The sequence below is a fragment of the Eleutherodactylus coqui genome, chromosome 10 (assembly GCF_035609145.1).
Source record: "Eleutherodactylus coqui strain aEleCoq1 chromosome 10, aEleCoq1.hap1, whole genome shotgun sequence".
Classification (NCBI taxonomy): domain Eukaryota; kingdom Metazoa; phylum Chordata; class Amphibia; order Anura; family Eleutherodactylidae; genus Eleutherodactylus; species Eleutherodactylus coqui.
The window spans coordinates 20922992-20948614 of NC_089846.1; the positions used below are offsets into that span (position 1 = coordinate 20922992).

Below are 25623 nucleotides of genomic sequence, written 5' to 3' on the forward strand. Positions count from 1 at the left end.
GGGGGAGCTTTTGGATTTGCTTTATGTTTAAGTGAACGGCTGAGAGATATTTAAAGGGGTTCTGTCACTTTAAAAAAAATGCTCTACTTATCTATTCCTCCCCTATCAGTCTACTTACCAGATCTTCACCTCCCTTATCTTCTCCTGTCTCCTGCAGTCCGGGGGCTCACTTCACCTCCAGCTGCCTGATTCTTCTCCTTCCTGTGAGGTTATGTACATTAGGTTGGCAGTCTGCCAATGTACATTACGTCACAGCTCACAGGCCAGCTGGGGGACTGCCTATCTTCTTCAGAGATTGCTCATGCCAGCTGTCTCTGAAATAGATTACAATTCCTTCCTAGGCAGTGAAGCTACAGCACAGGGATGTGATCTTCACTGACCCAGCAGGAAGGAGTTTGTGATAAGCAGCCTTCATAACAAGCTGGGGCCAGCCTGCAGTGAGCTGACCTGGGGCACTGGAGAAGCTCAACCAGGAGAACGTGATAAGGAGACAGACAGGGAAGGGATAGGTACGTTTAGATACATTTTTTTTAAATGACAAAACCCCTTTAAGCATTGTTAGTGCACATCTTAGCTTCATATCTGCCAATATTCACTAAAAGCCGCCAGTGAGACTGACACATTGTCACGACAGCAACCTCTTTGTTTTCCAGGAGAAATTTAGCCCTGGTAAGAGAGCTGTGTGACAGGGCCGCTCAGGGCCGAGCGTACGGAAATCTTGGGAACACACACTACCTCTTAGGCAACTTTAATGAGGCCATCACTTTCCATAAAGAGGTAAGTGAACACATTATTTATGCTCTCTTGCTCTATAGTCCAATGTGTGAGTAAAATATACAATGTAGGGGTGATATCGGTGTGAGATATACGTATGCTTAGTGCGCTTTGATGGACCACCCTCGATCAATATCTCAAGGTTGACCACTCCAAGTTTCATGAATATCAACACACCCATTTACATTAATTGGCCCCTTTATTAGATCTGTGATCCTTGATTGCAGCATAAAATCTGGGATAAGTTTTCCGTGGATCAATTGCAGTGTGAATCCACATTAGATGGGAAAATCCAGCGGTCTGAGCGACTTCCAACAAAGCCCGGTCATCGGTGCTAGCATAGCCGGGGCTGGGATGTCACTGCCAACTACGTGGGGTTTTCTCCTGCAGCGGTGTGGAGAGTATACAGAGAATTGCGTGATTGAGGAAAAACATCCATCAAAAGGGGATCCTGTGGCTGGAAACAACTCCTCACTAAAAGGGGTCAGAAGAGGATGTCAGTCATTCTGGTGCTGCACAGACAAGTAAAATATAGATACATTGATTGTTGGTGCTCCAACGAATGTACAACACACCTTAGAACGGATGGGCTATAACAGCAGATGACCAGTCCCTGGACCATTGCTGCTTGAGAGAAACAGAAAGGTGAGACTCCAGGGGGAAAAAGAGCACAAAAATTGTATCCCTGAACAGTGGAAAAACATCGCCTGGTCAGATGAATCCAGATTTCTGTTGCCCTGTGCTGATGGGAGGTCCAAATTCGGTGCAAGCAGCATGAATCGATGACCCCTTCCTGTCAGGCTGGTAGAGGGGATAGTAATGGTTCGGGGAAGGTTTACTTGGCACTGATGTATGATGCAGCATCTGCCGAGACGCCCAGGACGTAGGAAGTGAACACAGATTTATTTGTGTCGACACAATGTAGTCAGAGGGAACCCTGTGTTCGCAAATCTCTGACTGTCTTATTACATCACATGCAGAATTTTATATATTGAGTAGGCAGGCTTATTAAGAGCTAACACTTATTGGTTCATCTTATGTGTTCATCACACAAAGAAATCAGGAAGAGTAGATTTACTTACACTTATGCAAGTTCTGCACAGAAAGGTCGGAGGGAGATACAGAGAGCGGCAGAGGGACACAAATTAGATAGTAGAAAAAACATCCTGACAGTGAGGGTGATCAATGAGTGGAACAAGTTACCACAGGAGGTGGGGAGTTCTCCTTCAATGGAAGTGTTCAAACAAAGCCTGGACAGACATCTGTCTGGGATGATTCATTGAATCCTGCACTGAGCAGGGAGTTGGACCCGATGACCCTGGAGGTCCCCTCCAACTCTACCAGTCTATGATTCTATGACAGATAGGAGGTCAGTAGGGGATCGCAGCTGCAACCTTCTTGGTATCCACTTACAGTGTTCATTAGCTACAAGTTGAGAGACAGTATGACACAAGAGAGGATTAGATACATAGGAACGCAGACCGCATCTACATTTGTTAGAGAGAGAAAAACATCTTCTAGTCAACTACGTGTATACCGAGGGAAATTAATAAAAGTGAAGCTAGTATACAGGAGCTACATTTCATTTGATAGACACATATGTAATAAAGAGAACAATATATAATATGCTTCAGCCTTCGGAGAGAAATAATAGCTTCTAAGTCGTCGTATCACAACACAAGTTGACTCTTCTGATACTTATGGATGGGCACCTGCAGTTCTGAAGGCCAAAGGAGGTCCAATGCGCTTCTAGATGGGTGTCTCTAATAAAGTGCCCACTACATACAGGGAATATTGACTCCTGTATGATTCCTTATTATGTGTGCATATTTACTGATGTAGGGCACACACGTGACGTAAGTACCTCAGTCTGTTTTTATGATGTTTTTGCATCTGTGCACAGAACTAATCTTATCACCTTTCCACCAGAGATTGTCCATTGCTAAGGAGTTTGGAGATAAAGCTGCGGAGCGAAGAGCGTACAGCAACCTGGGCAACGCTCATATATTTCTTGGCAAGTTTGATGCTTCAGCTGAGTATTACAAGTGAGTGGCAGCAGGTCGGGTTGTCTATTTGCTGGGCTTTATTTTCTCCCATATGTACTAGATACTTTACAAACATACTAGATACCCTTGGGTCTAATATCTTGTAACAAAAGGCATTGCTCCAGAATATGAAGTGCAGCCTCACCACATTGTACATTTCTCGTTCTTTCTGGAACATCCCGGCTTTTTTTGAGTATCTGAAAAATCCAACAGAGGTTGTCCCACTTCTAGCAGTTTTACTGCAGTAAGGCGGCAGCTTCGTACTTTATGAATTGGTTGGATCTACAAGCTTATTTAGTTTCATAGGACTCAGCCTGCAGTACTAACCCAGGCCACTGCACAATATATGGAGCTATCTGCTTCCTGCAGCAAAACCGCTTGAAGCGGGACAACCCCGTTTTAAAGGAGTTTTAGTATTACGATAAAAGCTTTTCCAGAAGCTGGGCCGAGTATAAAATAAAAAATAGAGAATACGTGCCTCTCCCTTGCCCTGTCAGTCAGTTGCGGCAATCAGAGGCTGTAGTGTCACCATGGGCACTCCTGGCATTAGTGCTCTTATCCTGGGCACCATGATGCCAGACGTTTGGGGATGTGACCCTGCAGTGGACATGTGCTTCCGCATGGTATACAAGGAGAGGTTACGTATGATCTATATTATAATGGGCCCGTCTGCTGGGGAAGTTATGATAAAACCCCTTAAAAGTGGACGCCCAATATCCCTCCTACACATTACAGATCTACAGGATCCATCAATATTCCCCTATCTGTATTATAGCAAATCCACTTTTTAAAGGAGCTGTCACTAAAGACATTGACGCCTGGTCACTAGAATAGGCCACGAATGTCCGATCTTTGGTGGTCTGACCTCTGTGACCCCCATCAATCCCTAGAACAAAGTCTCAGCACTAGAGATGAGGGAATGTGCTCGTTTAGGACAATTATTCGATCGAGCATCGCTTTTTTCGAGTAACTGCCTACTCGGGCGAAAAGATTCGGGGGGCGGCGGGGTGGAGCAGGGGGTAGCAGGTGGGAGCTCTCTCTCTCTTCCCCCCCCCCCCCTTCCCGCTCACCCCGGCGCCCCCCGAATCTTTTCGCCCGATTGGGCAGTTACTCGAAAAAAGCGATGCTCGATCGAGTAATTGCTCTAAACGAGCATGCTCGCTCATCTCTACTCAGCACCAATAGGTAAGTGATGTGATACTACTTCAGCTCCTGTTTGCTCTACTCAGCTTGTCTGAGAGATCACTTGGAGCTAAAGTGGTGTAGTGCCACTGCTTCGGATCCCCACCGGTCGGACATTGACGTTAGCCTGGATATCAATGCCTCTAGTTGGCTATCGTCCTATAGAGGACTTGCCATGATAAGCTTGTGAGGGCTTCACCGCTGGTGTCCCTACTAGCCACTCAAGTGGCTGAGCCAAGGAGTTGGTCCTTAAGACTTAAAGTAGGCCAGTCACTGAGGGGTTAAGGGCCGCAGGTGAATATGTTTATCCCATGTCTAATTGTTGTTGCGGCGCGGCCCTGTAAGCGGTGCTCACCTCCAGATGAGTAATGCTATAATAAGAGGGATCTACTTCTCGTTCATCTATTTTCAGATATGGAATCAGCTTCTGTTAATCTGGATTTCCTTCAGCGCTGCGTCCCCGTTGTCCTTATTTTCCATTAGAGCCACATGTGCCGCCCTCACCCCCCGGCTCTCCCCAACATGACATTTCTCAGCTGCGGGATCGTCTCCGCGCAGCTGCATTATTTTGCAGTTCATTTGAGCCCAATGACCTGTAATTAGATTGATTTGACTGATGTCAGTGTTCATTCGGCAGTCGTGGGGATCGCTCTGCCGCCAGCGCCTATCACTCCGATGAGCGCCCGGCTATAGAGGATGGCGGAGACTTCTGGACCATACACCTGGTTGGCCGGTGCAGCAGACGGCCACATCAGCAGTACATGAAGCTTGCAGTCTATAAACCACATTAATGAGTGTTGCCGCCACTTCAAGGGGAAAGCTTCTTTTTGAAAAGCCGCTAGTGGAGAACCACAATCCCCCCCTCCCACATGTAACACCGGGTTATGGGACTCCTTTACATATTAAAGTCATTAAGGGAAAAACACTACAAATGTCTTCAAAGGGCTAAAGAATAGGTTGGACTGCGGTTTAGGGAAAGCAAAGAAACAAAAACAGCCATCTTGCATAGAAACATCATCTCTCCTTGTCATGAAAAGATTACTAATAGCCCTTTCCGTACTATTTAAGGGAATTAAGTCCAAATTACCTGATATACTCGGAATGGCCAATTTATTAGAGATCCCAGCCCTGTGAATCCACTTAGATGGGAAAATCCAGCGATCTGAGCGACTTCCATCTGTGCTAGGCTAGCCAGGGCCGGGATTTGATTGCCAAGCTTGTGTGATCAAGGAAAGCATCCAGTGAAAGGGGTTCCTGTGGATGTCAAGAATCGTCTTGACCAACAGGTGATGAACAGTCGGTCAAATACAACGCTGGGGCTCCGACTAGTGCTTGCGACCGCACAACTTGCCATTATACAGTGCCTCACAGAGACACAGTGAATGTCTAGGGCTTCACACTATGGGACTCTTATGTGCTGCCAATCCGTGGACTTAGCTTGTTGACAAAAGGGGTCAGAGGAGGATGTCAAGAATAATTCAGATGAAGGCGCTCTATATAGTCAAGCAAGTTGCAGCTAAATACAATGCTGATGGGGCTATAACTGCAGATGACCAGTTCCAGCACAGAAAGGTGAGACTCCAGCAGGCAAGAGAGCGCAAAACTTGGATCAATGAGCAGCAGAGAAATATCACCCGGTCAGATGAATCCACATTTGTGTTTCACTATAGTGATGGGAGGTCAGAATTTGACGCAAACTGCCTAAATCAACGACCCCTGCCTTTCGAGGGTTCAGAGCATGTCAACACCTCCGTCTAGTTGGCAGTAACTGTGAGAATTGGCCGATATTCCTGCAGAACAATTTCATCTCCCAGTGGGATCTACACAACAGGGAATTGCTGTCGGTTTGAAGGCCAGAGCAGGGCCAACGTACTTATGGATGGGGATCTCTAATAAAGTGGCCATTTAGAGTATAATAGATGTACGAAGCGCTTAAACCCCTTTGTCCCGCTGTGACTTGGTGATGAGAACTTGCGCAGGACTTCTCTATCCCGGAGAAATGCAGTGTTGACTAACAAGGGGATGAGGAAATGACCCAAGAAGGTCAAGGACGGTTGGTTGGATGGATCCATATTTTTGAATAATCTATTTGTCATAAAATAAAAATAATGGATCAATTTCGGGTGACATTGCAGCGTCCCATAGAAAGACCCCGGTCACCTGACATACGTGGGGAGCTGGGAGGGTGAAGTGCTGACATGTCAAGGTGGCACTTACCAGACTCCTTCCCGGAGGGACACACGCAGCCAAGGCCAGAGTATCACTGCAGGCCACGTGGGACAGCCTAGGATAGGGAAGGGCAATTAAACAGGATAACAGGGGTTGTAGTTGTCACGGGTGACGCCACCATTCCAATACACACCGGTATGACCCTCGGCGGAGAATAAATACATCCACAGTCAGTTTTTAGTACCACAGGTCCCTAGGAATGGTTAGGGCCCCAGAAAACGTCACTTAGTAACTTGAAACAACAATTACAAGGCAGTTCACCTATAGACTTTACAGTGCAGGTAAAAATGTTCGTCTTCAAAACACAGTACCTCCACGGGGCTCTCACAAGCTCAAAGACGCACGTGTGTGAACAGTGATTATTATCTTGCAGTACCTCCACCCAGTCTGGAAGACACGTGGGTGTGACAGTTAAAGGATGTACCTCTACGCGGTGATCCAGGCTCAAGACGGCCGAGCTAGTACCTCTGCACTGACCTTAAGAGGAAGTAGTTACTTACAAATGCTCTCTCTTGGGGCTCACTCCATTAACATCGAATCACTTAGCATGGGAAATCTCTCCTTCTCCTCCATGCTTCAGTACATGAGGATTGAAGGTGCCCCCATGTACCTGGACCTCCTGAACAGCACTACTCCTGAAAAACCATGGACTTCTTTCCCGCTCTCAAGCACTCACTTTTTGGCCCCCTGCACATGGGCAGAAATTCTGCGGCGGGATGCAATCGCACTCGGAAAACAAATCGTGGCATGTTCTATTTCTGTGCGGGTCTCACAGAGGCCCGCACAGAAATGTCTCTCCTGGCGCTCTGCTCTATGCATGCCCCGGCTGGCCGGCAGCTGGCACATCAAAGAGCCGGAGCCGTGGGAGAGGTGAGTGCTGCACTGGTCCCTGCAGGAGCGTGGGTCGGGTCCCGCTGCGATCCGACTTGGCCGTCTACAGGCGGCCTTATAACCTCCTCTCACACCACATGACATGACAGACAGACTTGATACATTTACATGCAAGCATTGGATTTTTGCAGACATTAACCTTTCAAGCGCTGCAGCTGTGCAACACACATACTGGAAATGACAGGACAGCCTTTCCACAGTGCATCCACATAAGAGAAACATGTATGACCTTTATGGAGGAGACCAGGATGATGTACGGGGTCACTACAACATTATTGAGCTCTTAAGTGCGTGAGCGATCAGAGTGCTGGGTCACATGGAACTGTACAGACGGGAGGGGTTTACAAGGATCTTCCTCGTATTTGCATATTCAACTCATTTGTATCTGTAAATGTATGTATCCGGCATATTTGTCATACCAACGTAAGATGATGCACAACGGCTTATTTTCTAATACTGTCTGAAATTTCGACATTGCAAACGTAGATTGGACAGTCTTAAAGTGCACCAGATTTATCACAGTGACGCTGCAGGATGATAAACCTGTTGACTTTTAAGACAGTCTAGTCTAAGTGGCTGGATCCATAAAGTGTTTTACGCCAGCCTCTGGCATAAAAAAGTTGTACATTTTTGTGCAATAAAAATTTGTGCCTTTTCTTCATTTTGCGCTGGCCCAGACGCTTTTTTGAAAAGTGGGTGGGGCTTGTTGGAAAGGGGTGTAAACCGAGCGATTAATGTGCAATTTTACACCAGAAACTGTCATACATTTTGCTAGACTTCCTGACAGTGAGGGGATCAATGAGTGGAACAGGTTACCACGGGAGGTGGTGAGTTTTCCTTCAATGGAAGTGTTCAATCAAATGCTGGACAGACATCTGTCTGGGATGATTTAGTGATCCTGCCCTGAGCAGGGGGTTGGACCCGATGACCCTGGAGGTCCCTTCCAACTCTACCAGTCTATGATTCTAGCATTGCGTGCAGTAAGCCCCAATGGGGGAAATTTCCTGGGTCCGGCCTTTCTGATGCCCATTTTAGTTCAATTTCCCCAGCGCCTGATTCACCTCATCCATGAAGGGGCCCAATTGTCCGACCTGCAGCTCTTTCTTCTGAGACCTCCATACAAGTTCACGCTGTCTCGGCTGAACATGTTAGAGAGAGGATAATGAGCCGTCGACACACTTTTGGCACTGACTTCTCTTTCTTGAGAATAAAAGATGAGATTTAAGAAGCGTGATACTTTTTTTCCCCACATTCATTAACTGTTAAGGACCTATGACCATAAATATACGGTGGGCGGTCGCAGGAGCCAATCTCGCTCCATACCTGGTGGTTGCTGGGTGTTTCTGAGAGATGTCACCCTCCTGCAACTTCAGCAATTAGAACTAGCTCCAATCATCCAATCGTCATCGACCAACCCTCTGCAACACGATCACGGAGTACCAGGGGGTTCACAAGATTATTGTAATATATTATATGGTAGAAATAACCAAAATTTTGTAGGTTCAAGTCCCCTAAGGGGACTAAAAAGAAACCATGAGAATAAGTTGGATACAATTTAAAAAAAAATTAAGAGTTAAAGAAACCCTTTTCTCATGTAGGAAAAAAAATATTGCTGTCCATAAAAGTCCAAGCTATTAACATATCTAATTATTTATTAATTTGTCCTATGTGGGGAACATCATCAGTAAAAAAAAATACATATTTCCAGAATTGGGGGGGGGGGGGGGGGTGTTTGGCACCGCATCTCCTAAAAAGATAGAGGAAAAGTGATCCAGTACTCCAAGATGATACCAATAAAGTCGGCCCAGGAAAAGCAATCCCTCGCACAGACAGCTTGATTGAAAAAAAAAATCCCAGGTGTCGGACAGAATATGGTGACAGCTGCAGTTTTTTAACTGTTTATTATTTAGAAGTAATAATACGTTAAAAATGCATTTGGTATTGCGCCACATTTGTACTGACCCGCAGAATAAAGTCAACCTGTCGCGTTTGCTGCAGCGTGAACACCGTGAAAACTAAACCCAGAAAACAATGGCGCAGTTGTGGATTTTTTATCTAGATTCCACCCCACCTTTAAAAAGTTTTTTAATTACATTATTTGGTACATTAAATAGAACTATTAAAAAAATACCACTCGTCCCGCAAAACAAACAAGCCCTCATACGGCTTAAGGCTCATTTACACGGAGTGATGATCGCTCAAAAATCATTAAAAAGCGATCGTTTGAGCGTTCATTGTTGCATCTAAACACGCAGCCACCGATCGTTAAATTCAGTCCAACCTAAAAATCGTCGTTCAGCCTTATCAGCAGTTCTCCACGGAGAGTGCTGATAGCATTGTTTCCCTTCGGAGAACAAAGGAGCTGAAAGCAGATAAGAGCCCTTGGGCTATTAACTGCTTTCAGCTAAAGCCTTCATTTTCATGCTAATAAGCTATTAAATAGCTGAGTAGCCACTTAATAGTTTATGCAAATTGATCGCTCAAAGCTGTCACTCAAACTGCCGTTTGAACGATCATTGCTCCGTGTAAATGGGCCTTAAGAGCTTATTCTGACGTGCGTATATCGGCCGGGTTTTCACGATATACGCTGTCTCTCTCTGCAGGGGGATGAGGCAGACCGCCCCCTCTCCGCCCCTCACCACTATTTGCAATGGCAGCGGGCGGGAAGGAACTTAGCTGCGCCTCGTCACACCCCTTACATTGCAAACAGTGGAGAGGGGCGGGAGCTCAGTGCACAGCTCCCGTCCCGCTTCCTCCCCCTCCCCCTGCAGAGAGGGACGGAACAAGCACGTTGGAATAAGCCCCAAGTCAAAGGAAAAATAAAACTTTGCTTCCTAAAAAGCAGGGATAAAAAAAAACAAAAGGAAAATTTTCGAAATTTCTGGAAAGGATAAAAACGTTTGTTTGAAAATGTGTCTAAAATGTATTGAATCGCCTTTCACCAATTACTTGTAGTAGGAAGGAATGTCATTTTGAACAGACGTGTCCGTCTTCTGTATAGATTAGCGCGGCGCGTTTATTGTTTTGTGCAGCCAAAAAACGTATAGAGACTAATAGAAACAAGGACCATGTGAGCCTCACTTACAGACTTGTGCGCCCTCTATTAAAGGTCACTACATAGTGCTGAGAATGATGGAAGGCTATGCTGCCATCTAGTGGCCTCCGCTGGTATTGGATCAGCTACGCTTTATCATGCCCAAACTTTATAGATCCTTCCAACTTTTTGTCGGCCCCTCACATTGTCCTCGCTGTGGTTATGGCGCAGTGTCTGATGTCTCTAATGCTTTCTCAATCTTCTTGTCATCCATAATTATCGGATTTCATCCAATGGAAATGTACAGCACTGACATGGATTCTGTTTTATTCCAGGAAGACCCTACAGCTCTCCAGACAGCTGAAGGACCAGGCAGTGGAAGCGCAGGCATGCTACAGCCTAGGGAACACCTACACACTACTGCAGGACTATGAGCGGGCGATAGAATACCATCTCAAGCATCTGTCCATTGCACAGGAATTAGGGGACAGGTGAGTGTGGCCGGCTCAGGCTGGTTGATAGGTGGCCACTTTATTAGTGACCCCATCTAGTATTGGACCACCTTTAGCCTTCAGCAATGCAACAATAAATTTGTCATGGTGTCCACGCACAGAGGACACATCAAAGACCATTCCTCACACCATTAATTTACTTCCACCAGGCGATCTTTCTTCACTACTCAGTGATCCAATTTTTGTGCTCTTTTGCCCACTGTTTATCTCAGACACAATGACGCTTAAACCCGTCATCTGCTGCTATAGCCGTCCGTGCGAAGGAACACCGAGTTGTGTGTGTGCGCACATATTAGTTGGAGCAACAGCCTTGTATTTGGCTGCTCTTGACTGTGCAACACCAGTTGGTCAAAATGATTCTTGACATCCTCCTCGGACCCCTTTTGGCGACAAGTTGTTTCCAGCCACAGGATCCCCTTTTGCTGGACGTTTTTCCTCAATCGCGCCATTCTCGTTATATTCTCCATTACTGCAATAGAAAACCCCACGCGGTTGGCAGTGACATTTCGGCCCGGCTAGTCTACCACCGATGACCGGCCTCGTTAGAAGTCGCCCAGATCGCTGGATTTTCCCTTCTAATGTGGATTCACACTGAAACTGATCCACGGAGAACTTGTCACATGATTTTATGTTGCACTCCAGGGATCATTTCCATACAGGGAAGCGCCAATCGTGAGCGGGCCGGGGGCCCTAATAGAGTGTCCAGTCAGCGTATATTGTGTAAATGTACGGACCTGGTTACCAGCCTCTACAAGGACTGCAGCCTGCAAGCCTACAGTCACCCTTACGTATCTGTGTAGTTGTATGGAGTACGGGCCGCAGCGGTGAAGTGGTCGGCATTACCACCATGCAGAGCCAAAACGCAGAGTCCCCGTGCTGTTTTTTTTTTTTGGGGGGGGGGGGGGGGGGCATCGTGCATTATTTTGGTTTCCTTTTTGTAATTTAAATCACTCAAAAGTTCTAATACTGCGTTATTCTATACAGCACAAATAGTACATCTACCCGTCAATGGGACCGTCTGTTGGCGACTGTCAGATGAATGGAGGCCTGTAGATATGTGCTGCATGCATGGAGGAAGCTCCCAAGCACATATGTCAAATGCACTTAGCAAACATGGTGTGAAAGCAGACGCATGCGGCCGTATGATGATCTCTGTAGTGCAGCGCTCTTTCTGTTAACCCCTTCCAATCCAATTTATATCCTGGTTTTCCTAGGGGGGGCTTACTCTTTTTCTGCCATTATACAACGGCGCTATCTGCTGGCTAAAGCCAGTACTGCATGAGGTGACACCTTGGATAGGCTCCAACAGCAGAGAGGCTGGCAATATACAGTAAGAGAACCCCGACGGACGTCTTCCAACATCGGAGCTGTACAGCCTTAAATCATAATGTCTTTAGACGGCAGACAGTGGATTGGAAAGGGTTAATGGGCATCATCGGACCAGCTAGCTAGCCCTCCGTGGGAAGTAAGCAGTGAAGGTTCCCATTGAATGACCGCAAACAAAGACGCTCGGCTTGTGCACGGATTCTAGTTATTTTTTTAAAGCCCTCCTGCTGCCAGGAATCTCCTATAGTTGTATTGTGAGGGCGATCTTCCGCTCCGGGACAAAGATGGCCGCACCACCGCTCTGATGCACACTGTACATTGGTATGCTTCATTGGTCTAGCACAGTAAACTTGCTGTGATTGGCCGATGCTGCTGACATGGTAATGCTGACCGGTCAGAGCGGCGTGCGGCGCCTTAGGCCTCATTCACACGAGCGCTGGGGGCGCACAGTATAGCCGCGTGCAAAGATTGCGGCTATACTGCTCTATAGATCACATGAACGGGTTAATTCCAGCTCCGAGGTGCGTGGTGTGTGTTCTCCAGCCCCCGTAGAGGTCTATGGAAAGCACACACCAAAGATGGGTCCGGTCCTATCTTTGCGCACACCACGGAGCTCAGATGCGGCCTGCAGTCACACGTCCTATCTTTGTAAGGTGCGAGGATTTAGCGCGTCCAACATTGTTTTATGTGAACACTTCTATAGGAACCCATTCATTCCTATAGAAGCGCGCCTCTAATGCGCTTGTCTAAACGAGGCCTTAGACTAACGATGCATCCAATGATACGCGGCGCGCTTCAGGTAGTCGGACAGGCGGTGCGGACGTTTTTATATCTTGAGGCACAAAGGGTCGCTTCAAACACAAGAAGCCTGCAAGGACTCCAAGGATGATAATGATTCTGTTACGGTATCTGTCATGCTGGGCTACTTCAATTTAGATTTTAACCCTTTCCAATCCACTGTCTGACGTCTGAAGACATTATGATTTAAGGCTGTACAGCTCCGATGTTGGAAGACGTCCGTCGGGGTTCTCTTACTGTATATTGCCAGCCTCTCTGCTGTCGGAGCCTATCCAACATGTAACCTCATGCAGTACTGGCTTTAGCCAGCAGATAGAGCTGTTGTATAACGGCAGAAAAAGAGTAAGCCCCCTAGGAAAACCAGGATACAAACTGGATTTGAAAGGGTTAATGGAATTTGGCCACGGAGCCTCCAGCAGCGATGTCAGCAGAACATTTAGGGCCCATTCACACCATGTATGTTCTGTCCGTATTTATCTACTGACTGAATACAGACCGTACACAGACCTACTGAATTAGATTGGTGTATTCAGATATCCGTTTTTTTACGCGGACTGATGTTGCGTGTAGAAGAAATCGCAGCGTGTCCTATTTTTGCTCATGTTCATGTACCAAAATTGCCCAATGAGGTCTGTAGGCGCCTAAAAAAATGCAGTGAACACGTATTCGCATCTGGGTCCATTGCAGGTTTTTTTGCGCACTTTCTGTGGCTTGTGACAAAGCTGACATCACTTCGCCCCTCTTGGGTTTTTTTATTGGACGTGTAAAAAAAATTGATGAGATATGGATGCAACACGGACATAAAAATACCCGTGCGCTCGGACACGCAGTGAAAACGGTGCATTTTTCATAGACCCGACTTGCACATGCCTGTGTGAACGAGCGGTATAGTAACGTGGGCTCTCTGCATGATATCATAATTGTGCTATACCTCTTGTAGCCACAGGAGGGAGCTGTAAGATAATTACTGTTTAAAGGGGGAACAAGTTGATCTGATGTCTTACACACACGGGTGTCTGGTAGCTTTTGGTGGCATGAGTTATCGGAGTTGGAGCTGAGGCATAATATTTGGCGCCAGACAGATGGGATATCCCATGTGGGCATTTGACGTTCCTTGATCTACAGCGTCACGTGCGTGCCGGGAATAAGGCATAGAAGCCATTATCACCACGTTGCACTCCTTGGTGGCCATTTGTAGCCCTTCAGGAACTTTATGTACCCCACAATGATGGGATATTCCAGCAGGATGATGCACCGTGCCATCCGGCCTAAGTTGTCCAGACGTGGTGGAGACATCCATCCGCAACCAAGATCCTGCATCTACAAAGACCATGAGGTGTGCACGGCTATCCAGACGGCTCAACGTTCCTCCAGAGATCTTCCATCCACTTGTGGAATCGATGCCACATTGAGTTGCTGCACTTCATTGGGCTAGAGGGGTCCTACACAATATTCGTTCCTGTCGCATGACTTTTGGCACGTCATTGTATTATACATATTGCTCATCACAAAAAAAATAAAGGTGATTGCATTGATGAAGACAGCGAAGAGCCGCCCGGACACACATCTAGAGATGCCCGGAGCAAAGTGACGCTTCTGTCACCAACAACTCTAGCTCACTGCTGCTGCAAAGAGGACCCTGAAGCTACAGACTTTCTCTATGTACACTGTAGGCTGGGCACACGTGGGGCGGAAATCGCGCAAAATGTTCACAGCGGGAGACCGCACAGAAGTTCCACAAGATTTCGGTTGCGAAAATTTGGCACAGGATTTAACCCTTTCCAATCCAATTTGTATCCTGGTTTTCCTAGGGGGCTTACTCTTTTTCTGCCGTTATACAACGGCGCTATCTGCTGGCTAAAGCCAGTACTGCATGAGGTGACACGTTACATAGGCTTCGACAGCAGAGAGGCTGGCAATATACAGTAAGAGAACCCAAATGGACGTCTTCCAACATCGGAGCTGTACAGCCTTAAATCATAATGTCTTCAGAGGTCAGACAGTGGATTGGAAAGGGTTAAAGCAGCTTTATTCAGCTGTGGAAATCTCTCTCTATAGAGAGAAGCAATACAGCAGCAGAAACGGCGATACGATTGACATGCCGCGGGTTTGAATTCCGTGCCTCGTCCACCCACATAATCGTAACTTTCATATCTCCAATTCTCAGAGCTCCCAAAATGATTTACACACAGTCCAAGTGCCCCTGTAGATGCCACCATGACAGCGACTGCCAGACCAGTATGCACTATCCTACCAAAAGTAGTTGGACACCTGAGCAAGAATCACAAGTAGCATTTATTTCCATATGTTAACACTTCGTGGGGCTCCTTTGGCCCTAATGACATCGGATACTCTCCGTGCCATAGTTTCTACTAACGTCTGATACACTTCAGCTTGTATTTCCCTCTATTCATCCTGCAAATGTCTGGCAAGTTCTATCACAGGAGATGGACGCTGTTCATGTTTCCTGACACAAGGTTGTCCCACAGACATTCAGTAGTTTCAAGTTGGGACTGTGCGGCCGGTCCAATCGTGGAACATCTGTATCCCCAAACCAACGTAAAGCAGCGTTGGATGTGTGACAAGGCGCGCTGTCTTGTTGGAAGTATGGCCGACCATTCCCAGAGTATTGCCACATTGTCAGCAGCACAGTATTGTCTAGGATGTCAGGGTTCACCTCCGCGTTCATGGTTCTGGTCACTTCAACCAACGGACGGAGACCATGCCACGTAACACATCCCCAGGCCATAACAGAACCTTTGCCGTTGGCACAACACCCTCAGGCAGAAGGCGTTCCCAAGGCTCCTCCACAGTGATATTAGTACCACTGATACCAGTCAGTGACTAGTGTTATATATGCACTAGTCCATATGGTTATATTGGTTTCTATGACTCGGTGTCGGTGGAGTGAGCGCAGCTCCACCATTCCTAATAGAGCATATATACGTAACATATGGAAATAAATAGTACTGTTGATTCTTGCTCAGGTGTCCGACTACTTCTGGTAGGATGGTGTATGTGGCAGCCAGCGATACCTTGCGTCTATCACCTTGTCCTGACCTTCACATGTTGTTTCCGGTCTTGTTTTTTAAGCCAGTGACTGCAATTCGTTCTTCTTGTCACTTATGTCAATATCATTTTGAAAATCCATCGTCTCCCCGCACTAAAGCGTTGACGCAGCCGTCCAGGACAATCCTCCGCTATCTGGTCTCCAGCTTTCCATTGTGAATCCCGAAGCATGGATAATCCCCTATTTACACAGTTTCCACCATGTGACACTTCAGATGAAGCTCCTGGCTGCTCACTAGTCTGTGCGCGCTCCCTATCATTACTCCCATTCTTCACACCTTTCTTCTTCTCCACATCCTCTGATTGGGTGTTTTACTATCTGCTCCCTTATCTTTAACTGAATCTTATGCATGAAGTCCTGTCTGCATTCTCCTACATCTCCAGATTGCGGCCCCCTAGGGGGACCATGTTACTAGGTGCAGATAGCTTCTCGGGGTTTCCTGCTTTTCTCTAATGGAGGGTCGTCTACCAAGATTTGCATTCAACCTGCTTCACGCTATATGTGACACTTTTGGTTTTCATGACTTGTGGATTGCCTACTGACCGCTTTGCTGTTTTGTTTTAGGGTAGGAGAAGGGAGGGCATCCTGGAGCCTGGGAAATGCCTATGTGTCCTTGGGTAATCATGAGGAAGCACTGCGGTATGCAAGGAAGCATATGGAAATCTCATGTGAGGTAAGAAGGTTATAGCATACGCTGAGATCCTGACACTAAGCCCTTATATGTTGTATCATAAATCCACACACTAAATAAGAAAACGCTGGGTACCCCTAGCACGGAAAAGGACTGGTGCATTTTAGTTCTAGTGGAAGTTTAGCATAACTAAACTTTTAAGAAACTTCTGACATGTCTGAAGTTTTGGTCGGTGAGGTCTCGGTGCGGAGACCCCTGCCAATCACTAGAGCAAAGTGGCAGAAGCGTTTAAGCAGTGTGCCCGTTTGACTGTTTCCATCACTCCTTGGAGCAGTATACAGGCTCCGTAGAAAGTCTATGGACTCAGTACATCACTAGAGATGGCAACTTAACAGTCACAGCGCTCAGCTCAATGCTTCTGCTCGTCCATTCCAGCAATCAGTTGGGGTTTTGGCAGCCGACCTACACCCCCCCCCCCCCCCTCTTTCACCACCACCAATTAAGTCTTCTGACATGTCACTTTAATATGTCAGAAGTTTATAAAAAGTTTAGTTACCCTTTAACTGGAGCAACCAGTGTCAGGCAGCTGCTGCCAAGGCATATAGGATCATGGGGTGCACCAGAAGAGGTCTTCGGTAGAGATGAGCGAGCACGGTCGGTTAAGGCTGATACTCAAGCAAGCGTTGGTCTTCTTGAGTAACTGCATACTCGTCCGAGCAAAATGCGCGGGGGGGAGAGATCTCTCTTACTCTACCCTGCATTTGCTCGGACAAGTATGCAGTTACTCAAGAAGACCAACGCTTGCTTGAGTATCAACCTTAACCGACCGTGCTCGCTCATCTCTAGTCTAGGGCTACATGACGAGAACATTGTTCTTCCTCTTTACAAGTCACTGGTCAGACCACACATGGAATATTGTGGACAGTTTGGGCACCAGTACTGAAGAAGGACATATCAGAGCTTGAGCGGGAACAAAGGTGGGCAACTAAAGTAATAAATGGAACGGGCGGACTACAATACCCAGAGAGGTTAGCAAAACTGGGGTTATTTAGTTCAGAAAGAAGACGGCTGAGGGGCGACCTAATAACTATGTATAAATATATCAGGGGACAATACAGAGATCTCTGCCATCATCTATTTATACCCAGGACTGTGACTGTAACAAGAGGGCACCCTCTACGTCTAGAGGAAAGAAGGTTCCTATACCAACATAGAAGGGGGTTCTTTACTGTAAGAGCAGTGAGACTATGGAACTCTCTGCCTGAGGACGTGCTGATGGTGAAGTCTATAAAAGTGTACAAGAGGGGCCTGGACGTCTTTCTTTAGCGATACAATATGATATGTCATAATCAGAAAGCTCATGATCCGGGGATTACTCTGATTGCCATATTTGGAGTCGGGGAGGGATTTTTCCCTCTTAACATGAGGAAAATTGGCTTCTACCTCATGGGGGGGGGGGTGCCTTGCTCTGGATCAACAGGCTGAACTAAATGGCCATACAGCTATTTTCAGCCTTACATACTATGTTACTATGAGGGAGAGCTGTTAGCCAAACACTAAGGTATAAGACATAGCTGCGGGAGGCACCAACAAACACTAAGGTATAAGACATAGCTGCGGGAGGCACCAACAAACACTAAGGTATAAGACATAGCTGCGGGTGGCACCAACAAACACTAAGGTATAAGACATAGCTGCGGGAGGCACCAACAAACACTAAGGTATAAGACATAGCTGCGGGAGGCACCAACAAACACTAAGCTATAAGACATAGCTGCGGGAGGCACCAACAAACACTAAGGTATAAGACATAGCTGCGGGAGGCACCAACAAACACTAAGGTATAAGACATAGCTGCGGGAGGCACCAACAAACACTAAGGTATAAGACATAGCTGCGGGAGGCACCAACAAACACTAAGGTATAAGACATAGCTGCGGGAGGCACCAACAAACACTAAGGTATAAGACATAGCTGCGGGAGGCACCAACAAACACTAAGGTATAAGACATAGCTGCGGGAGGCACCAACAAACACTAAGGTATAAGACATAGCTGCGGGAGGCACCAACAACCGCTTATTTACATCCCAGACTGGGCAGGAAGCACAATATTTGCCCAGAGTACAGGAAAGCTTAGGCGAGACTTTGCTAAGATCTGTGGCTTGCTTTAATGGAATTGCCCCACAAACCACATCTATCAGCTATCCACAGAATAGGTGATACATGTATGATATCTGGGGGTCCGAATGCTGGGACCCCCATGATCACTAGAATTAGGGTCTCAAGGCCCTGATTGAATGCAGCGATGGTCACACATGTGACCTACCGCTCCACTGGCCGTCTGTGGCATTGACAGAGATAACCAAGCTCTGTTCTCAACGATGTCCTCAGTCCACTAGACAATCAGTAGAGCACTGGTCACATACTGACCACTGATCTATTCATACATGAGACTTGAGAACCGCCTACTTGTGATTGGTGGGGGTCCTGGCAATCCGACCCCAGTGATCATACTTTTACTGCATTGCCTGTCCATGTGAATAGGTAATATTGTTCATGAGTCAAACCCTTTAACCCCTTCCTAATCCAGGGCGTATATGTACGTCCTGGTCAGAAGTGGTTGCTGTGAAAGGGTGTATAGGTATGTCTTATGGATGGAGCGGGCTGAGGACTTAAGACTGCAACAGGAGCCTTCTGTGACTGACAGCTCGCCTCCCCTGCAACAGCGGGGATCCCTTGAGAACATAGATGCCTACTGTTAACCCCTTACATGCTGCAATCAATGTTGATCGCGGCATGTATGAGGTAAACAGAGGGAAGGCATTCCCTCTTCAACAGGCCCTCCATCATGAAATTGCCAAATAGTGATAATAAACTGCAGTACAGAAGTATTGCATTGTATTATCAAAGAATTCTTGGGATTGCAAGTTCAAGTCCGCTTTAAAAGCAAAATGCTGGAAAAACTTTTTTAATGTACTTTTTCCCGCCCTTTTTAAAAAAAACCCCACATTTACTATTGTTGCATCAGTAACGACCCATACGAAAAATTGAACATACTTTTTATCCCAGATGGCAAACGCTATTTAAAAAAAAGCGAAACTTTTTCTTTTTTGCTCATTTTCAGAAAACAGGGCCTTATACAACTTTAATAGAGAAATAAAAAAAATTCTGGATCTTTGGATGCACCGATGCAAAAAAGTATATATATTCCACAAACAGGTTTTTTTTGTGTAAAAGTGGAAAAACCTATTAAATAGTATTATTTCGGCATTGTTGTAATCGTATCAACTTGTTCTGGCCAATGGTCTGGCCAAGTTTTATATAAATAGGGTAGTGTACACACAGCTGTACGAGCTGTTCACCAGCCGATATCTGTATATTACTGTTCTGAGGTGTATACGGATGCATGGGGTGTGGAGGATACAGTGGGAGGAGGTAGAGTGTGGGGGAGGGTAAATAAAAAAGATTTTAGATTAAAGAATATATTGGGCCTCCCCTAAGAGATGTGTTTTTAGACCACACTTAAAACTGTGCTGGTGTTTAACCTGATTATTTGGGTAGCGCATTCTAGAGAGCTCGTGTATTGTGTAGTGGCTGAGCAACTGATGCAGTGACCGGCACAAGGTGAAGGCATTGGTGTAGCAGCTGGCACAAAGTGGAGGCATCGGTGTAGTTGCTGACACAGGGTGAAGGCATTGGTGTAGCTGCTGGCACGGGGTGGAGGCACTGGTGTTGCATCTGGCACAAGGTAAAGGCATCGGTGTAGTGGCTGGCACAAGGTGGAGGCATAGGTGTGGTGACTGGCACAAGGTGGAGGCATGGGTGTGGTGACTGGCACAAGGTGGGGGCATTGGTGTAGCGGCTGGCACAAGGTGGAGGCATTGGTGTAGCGGCTGGCACAAGGTGGAGGCATTGGTGTAGCGGCTGGCACAAGGTGGAGGCATCGGTGTAGCGGCTGGCACAAGGTGGAGGCATCGGTGTAGCGGCTGGCACAAGGTGGAGGCATAGGTGTGGTGGCTGGTACAAGGTGGAGGCATCGGTGTAGTGGCTGGCACAAGGTGGAGGCATCGGTATAGCGGCTGGCACAAGGTGGAGGCATTGGTGTAGTGGCTGGCACAAGGTGGAGGCATAGATGTGGCTGGTACAAGGTGGAGGCATCGGTGTAGCGGCTGGCACAAGGTGGAGGCATCGGTGTAGCGGCTGGCACAAGGTGGAGGCATCGGTGTAGTGGCTGGCACAAGGTGGAGGCATAGGTGTGGTGGCTGGTACAAGGTGGAGGCATGGGTGTAGCGGCTGGCACAAGGTGGAGGCATCGGTGTAGCGGCTGGCACAAGGTGGAGGCATCGGTGTAGCGGCTGGCACAGGGTTACTGGGCAAAAAAGGCCTGGCTTCTGAATTCTGAATAGATTAGAGTGTGACATATTTCGTGAGGGGAAGACCGATCAGTAGTAAACAAGATGTGAATTGATCAGGGCAACAATAAGAATTTTTGATGTTTTCTACAGTGTGGAAAAGGTGAACTCTGGAGATGTTTTTGAGGTGCCGGTGACCTGAGTGAGCAAGTGATTGCACATGGGGAGCGAAGGAAAGATTTGAGCCAACCATGACCTCAAGACGGCGTTCGTCCTACCGGGAAGTTATGGTACCACAGACTAAGATGGTTTAGGTCGATTAGTAGATGGGGGAAACACAAGAAGTTCAGTTATTGAAAGATTCAGCTTCAGGTGGAGAGATGACATCATGTTAGAGACAGCTGGCAGACCATTACGGGGGTTTTAAGCAGGTGTGATGTCACAGGAAGAAGTGTATTAGAGGTGTAATAATAGGAGGTGTAATAGAAATAACGGGTCTCCCAATGCATCAAAACATTAATTAAAATCCATTATTTCTATAAGTGAAATAGACCTTCACGACCTCCTCTGTTCCTAAACGGGGTCATTAAGAGAAGGTGCCCAGCCTGCCAGCTGTACCAGTTTCAGAGCCAGTTATGTAACATCCTTTCAGTAATGTTTGTCAGGATCCGATGTTCCTTTTTGTTTGTTTGCTTAAGTCTTGCAGATCCTTTCACTAAAGCGTATAGTCAAGAAGGGAACATAATGTTTGAATAACAACTTAATTAGTTAACCCCACTTGAATCAAACTCCTATTTAGTGTTGTTGCCCTTTTGGGCAAATCTTGCCCATTCTATGTAGTAGTAAGGTTGTGGCGTTCAGCAGCACAGCGAGTGAATTGTATCCGAATCTTACTGGTGAAAATCTCGAGTAGCTGTAAAGTTGTTCTGTGCATTAATCATGATTTGGACACTTATCTTCTAAACCAATTATTCTCTCTGCAGTCATCTAATTATACAATGAATTCTTCAACTCTACCACAATATCATTAAACTCCTTCTTACTGTACAGCTGGAAATAGGCTTCAGTTCTAATCTGACTCTCCCAGTTTCTCTGCAATCCACTGTTTGTTGTTAGGTACATAGCTTCTGTAGTAATTACGACAAAGGAACGTTTCTTTAGCAATGGGGGAATGGGCTGTCTTCACTGGGGCACTCTTATGGATTCAGAGACTGCAGGCTGACACGTCTACAGACACTGTGAGAGCAATCTCCACAGTATATTAGATTTACTCACCGTTTGGCCAGAATGGCTGACTTGTTTTAGGAGAGCTGAGGGGCAGGCATTCAGATATTGGACCACAGGCTGCAATGCAGTATGGGAATTCAGGGCAAGGAACTGCAGGAAAGTGGACTACTGGCAGAATTCTAGGCTCGCTACATGAAAGTATATTGCAAATAGCAGGACAGCATCAAAATGGGGAAGAACACCTGAAGAGCTTATAGACATGAAACAGAGTGCAAACAGCAGCAAGTGAGAGGGGAAGATAACATGGTGTATTTTAGAAAATGTGTTGAAAACTCAGTTATGTTTGAAGAGTTGAACCTGGGCCCTGTGACCTGATGGGGCCCAAATACACTACTAGTATACATGGTTGATGGTGGAGGAACTTTTACATGTTTTGCACTGGGATCCAAGAACATGTAGTTACCCTTGAGTGACTTTGCAAGGTACCTCCACAGCACCACCTATTGGAAGGCAATTTTCCTATAAGGGCTCAGTCACACGGGTGTTTTTTCCCGTGATTTACGGATCGCATAACGGATGCGCATCCGCAAATCGTGTGACCGGGGCCGACGATTCGCTGAAAAATCTGCACCTAGCAGCGTTTTCAGCGAAAGGGTCCGATCAAAGGAGCGCTGCCCGCTATCCTCTGCTACAGCTATGAATTCATGAATGGGTGAGTGAGTGCTGCCTCTGATTGGCTGAGCGCAGGGACCAATCAGAGGCAGCTCTCAGCTATTGAATGACAGCTGATTGACGATATAAACCAAACTAAGTCAGACTCTAATTTGGCTTATATCCTTAGTCATGTTGTCAGGGGCTGTTGAAAGGTTGAACATTGATCTATAGGGATCTCCCCTTCCAATAGGTGACGCTGAGAAGATACTTTTCCATCCCCAATTTGCATACTTTTTTCCCAGGGAGCATTGCATGGGCTATATAAGACTTCCTATGCCAACTTGGCACTCCCAAGGATAAAGGTTATTCCTCAGACCCAGAAAGAATTAGCAAAGGGCATAAATAGAAATTCCTTAAAATCATTGCTGCGAGCTGCTGTTTCTTTTTCTCGGCAGATTGCCAACTGCTATAGAGAAGGGCATTGGAGAGAAAAGTCTAGTGAGAGAGGAAACTGGATATGGAAAATGGATTTGACTTCGGCATAGTTGGCTTCTTATATTTTTTTTTCTTGACCAGCTTCTTTTGTTTGCTATTGTAGATCGGTGACCGAAATGGAGAGTTGACAGCTCGCATGAATGTAACACAACTGCAGTCTGCACTTGGAATTGGTTCCAGTGAAGATGATGGAGACGCTTCTCAATGTGATGGTTATGAAGCACAAGGTACGCCGCTGCTGCTTGTTGTATCCCTCTTGTTACTGCTTACCTTATGAAAAGTTGAGGGGGATTAAGAAATGGTAATCATTCTATGCAAATATTTGCATAAGTGGTGGTCTATCACTGTAATATGTCACCACTCTATGATCGGTGGGAGTCTGAATTCTGGGGCTCAAACAAGCAGTAGTGTTCTCCCCCCTTCCCACCCCTACTCAACTGTCAGTAGTAATCTCCCCCTTTTCACCCCCTACCCAACTGTAAGTAGTATTCTCCCCCCTTCCCACCACTACCCAACTGTAAGTAGTATTCTCCCCCCTTCCCACCCCTACCCAACTGTAAGTAGTATTCTCCCCCCTTCCCACCCCTACCCAACTGTAAGTAGTATTCTCCCCCCTTCCCACCCCTACCCAACTGTAAGTAGTATTCTCCCCCCTTCCCACCCCTACCCAACTGTAAGTAGTATTCTCCCCCCTTCCCACCCCTACCCAACTGTAAGTAGTATTCTCCCCCCTTCCCACCCCTACCCAACTGTAAGTAGTATTCTCCCCCCTTCCCACCCCTACCCAACTGTAAGTAGTATTCTCCCCCCTTCCCACCCCTACCCAACTGGCAGTAGTATTCTCCCCCCTTCCCACCCCTACCCAACTGGCAGTAGTATTCTCCCCCCTTCCCACCCCTACCCAACTGGCAGTAGTATTCTCCCCCCTTCCCACCCCTACCCAACTGGCAGTAGTATTCTCCCCCCTTCCCACCCCTACCCAACTGGCAGTAGTATTCTCCCCCCTTCCCACCCCTACCCAACTGGCAGTAGTATTCTCCCCCCTTCCCACCCCTACCCAACTGTAAGTAGTATTCTCCCCCCTTCCCACCCCTACCCAACTGTAAGTAGTATTCTCCCCCTTCCCACCCCTACCCAACTGGCAGTAGTATTCTCCCCCCTTCCCACCCCTACCCAACTGGCAGTAGTATTCTCCCCCCTTCCCACCCCTACCCAACTGTAAGTAGTATTCTCCCCCCTTCCCACCCCTACCCAACTGTAAGTAGTATTCTCCCCCTTCCCACCCCTACCCAACTGGCAGTAGTATTCTCCCCTCTTCCCACCCCTACCCAACTGGCAGTAGTATTCTCCCCCCTTCCCACCCCTACCCAACTGTAAGTAGTATTCTCCCCCTTCCCACCCCTACCCAACTGGCAGTAGTATTCTCCCCCCTTCCCACCCCTACCCAACTGTAAGTAGTATTCTCCCCCCTTCCCACCCCTACCCAACTGTAAGTAGTATTCTCCCCCTTCCCACCCCTACCCAACTGGCAGTAGTATTCTCCCCTCTTCCCACCCCTACCCAACTGGCAGTAGTATTCTCCCCCCTTCCCACCCCTACCCAACTGTAAGTAGTATTCTCCCCCTTCCCACCCCTACCCAACTGGCAGTAGTATTCTCCCCTCTTCCCACCCCTACCCAACTGGCAGTAGTATTCTCCCCTCTTCCCACCCCTACCCAACTGGCAGTAGTATTCTCCCCCCTTCCCACCCCTACCCAACTGTAAGTAGTATTCTCCCCCTTCCCACCCCCACCCAACTGGCAGTAGTATTCTCCCCCCTTCCCACCCCTACCCAACTGGCAGTAGTATTCTCCCCCCTTCCCACCCCTACCCAACTGGCAGCAGTATTCTCCCCCCTTCCCACCCCTACCCAACTGGCAGTAGTATTCTCCCCCCTTCCCACCCCTACCCAACTGGCAGTAGTATTTTCCCCCCTTTCCACCCCTACCCAACTGGCAGTAGTATTCTCCCCCCTTCCCACCCCTACCCAACTGGCAGTAGGCTCATCCCCAGGGATCCTGACTGGTGAGTCCCTGGCAATGAACTATTCAATAATAAGGTCATCAATAATTCTTGGCCGGAAACCCCTTTAAGGGGCCAAAAAGTCAAATCTATCAGCTGACCTAGATTTCCACTATAATTTACACCAGTTTCAGGCATAAATGATGGTGAATTTTGTTGGCTGGTGGCCACGCCCCTTCTTCCAAGCCTGCTCAACTCTTAGAAAGTGGCGAAGGCGGCAGAAAATGGCCAAAACGTTGCAAGTTTGCACATAAGTACAGCCTGCACAGAAATAGGCAATTGCTTTACCCCAGAAATCTTGCACATTGGCCCTTGTTAATCTACCCAGTATATGTGGAAAT

The 25623-nt window shown here is 47.1% G+C and overlaps 1 protein-coding gene across 4 annotated transcripts in view; it reads left to right on the plus strand.

Moving 5' to 3' along the window:
* The window catches only part of GPSM1 (G protein signaling modulator 1), a 247440-nt gene that overhangs the window by 74541 nt on the left and 147276 nt on the right, over positions 1-25623 (plus strand). For all 4 annotated transcript variants that reach the window (XM_066580518.1, XM_066580517.1, XM_066580519.1 and 1 more), the window contains exons 5-9: positions 654-777; positions 2704-2819; positions 10491-10646; positions 16426-16534; positions 23325-23448. In XM_066580518.1, the coding sequence (XP_066436615.1) occupies positions 654-777; positions 2704-2819; positions 10491-10646; positions 16426-16534; positions 23325-23448 (629 nt within the window). The remainder of the gene's footprint in view (positions 1-653; positions 778-2703; positions 2820-10490; positions 10647-16425; positions 16535-23324; positions 23449-25623) is intronic.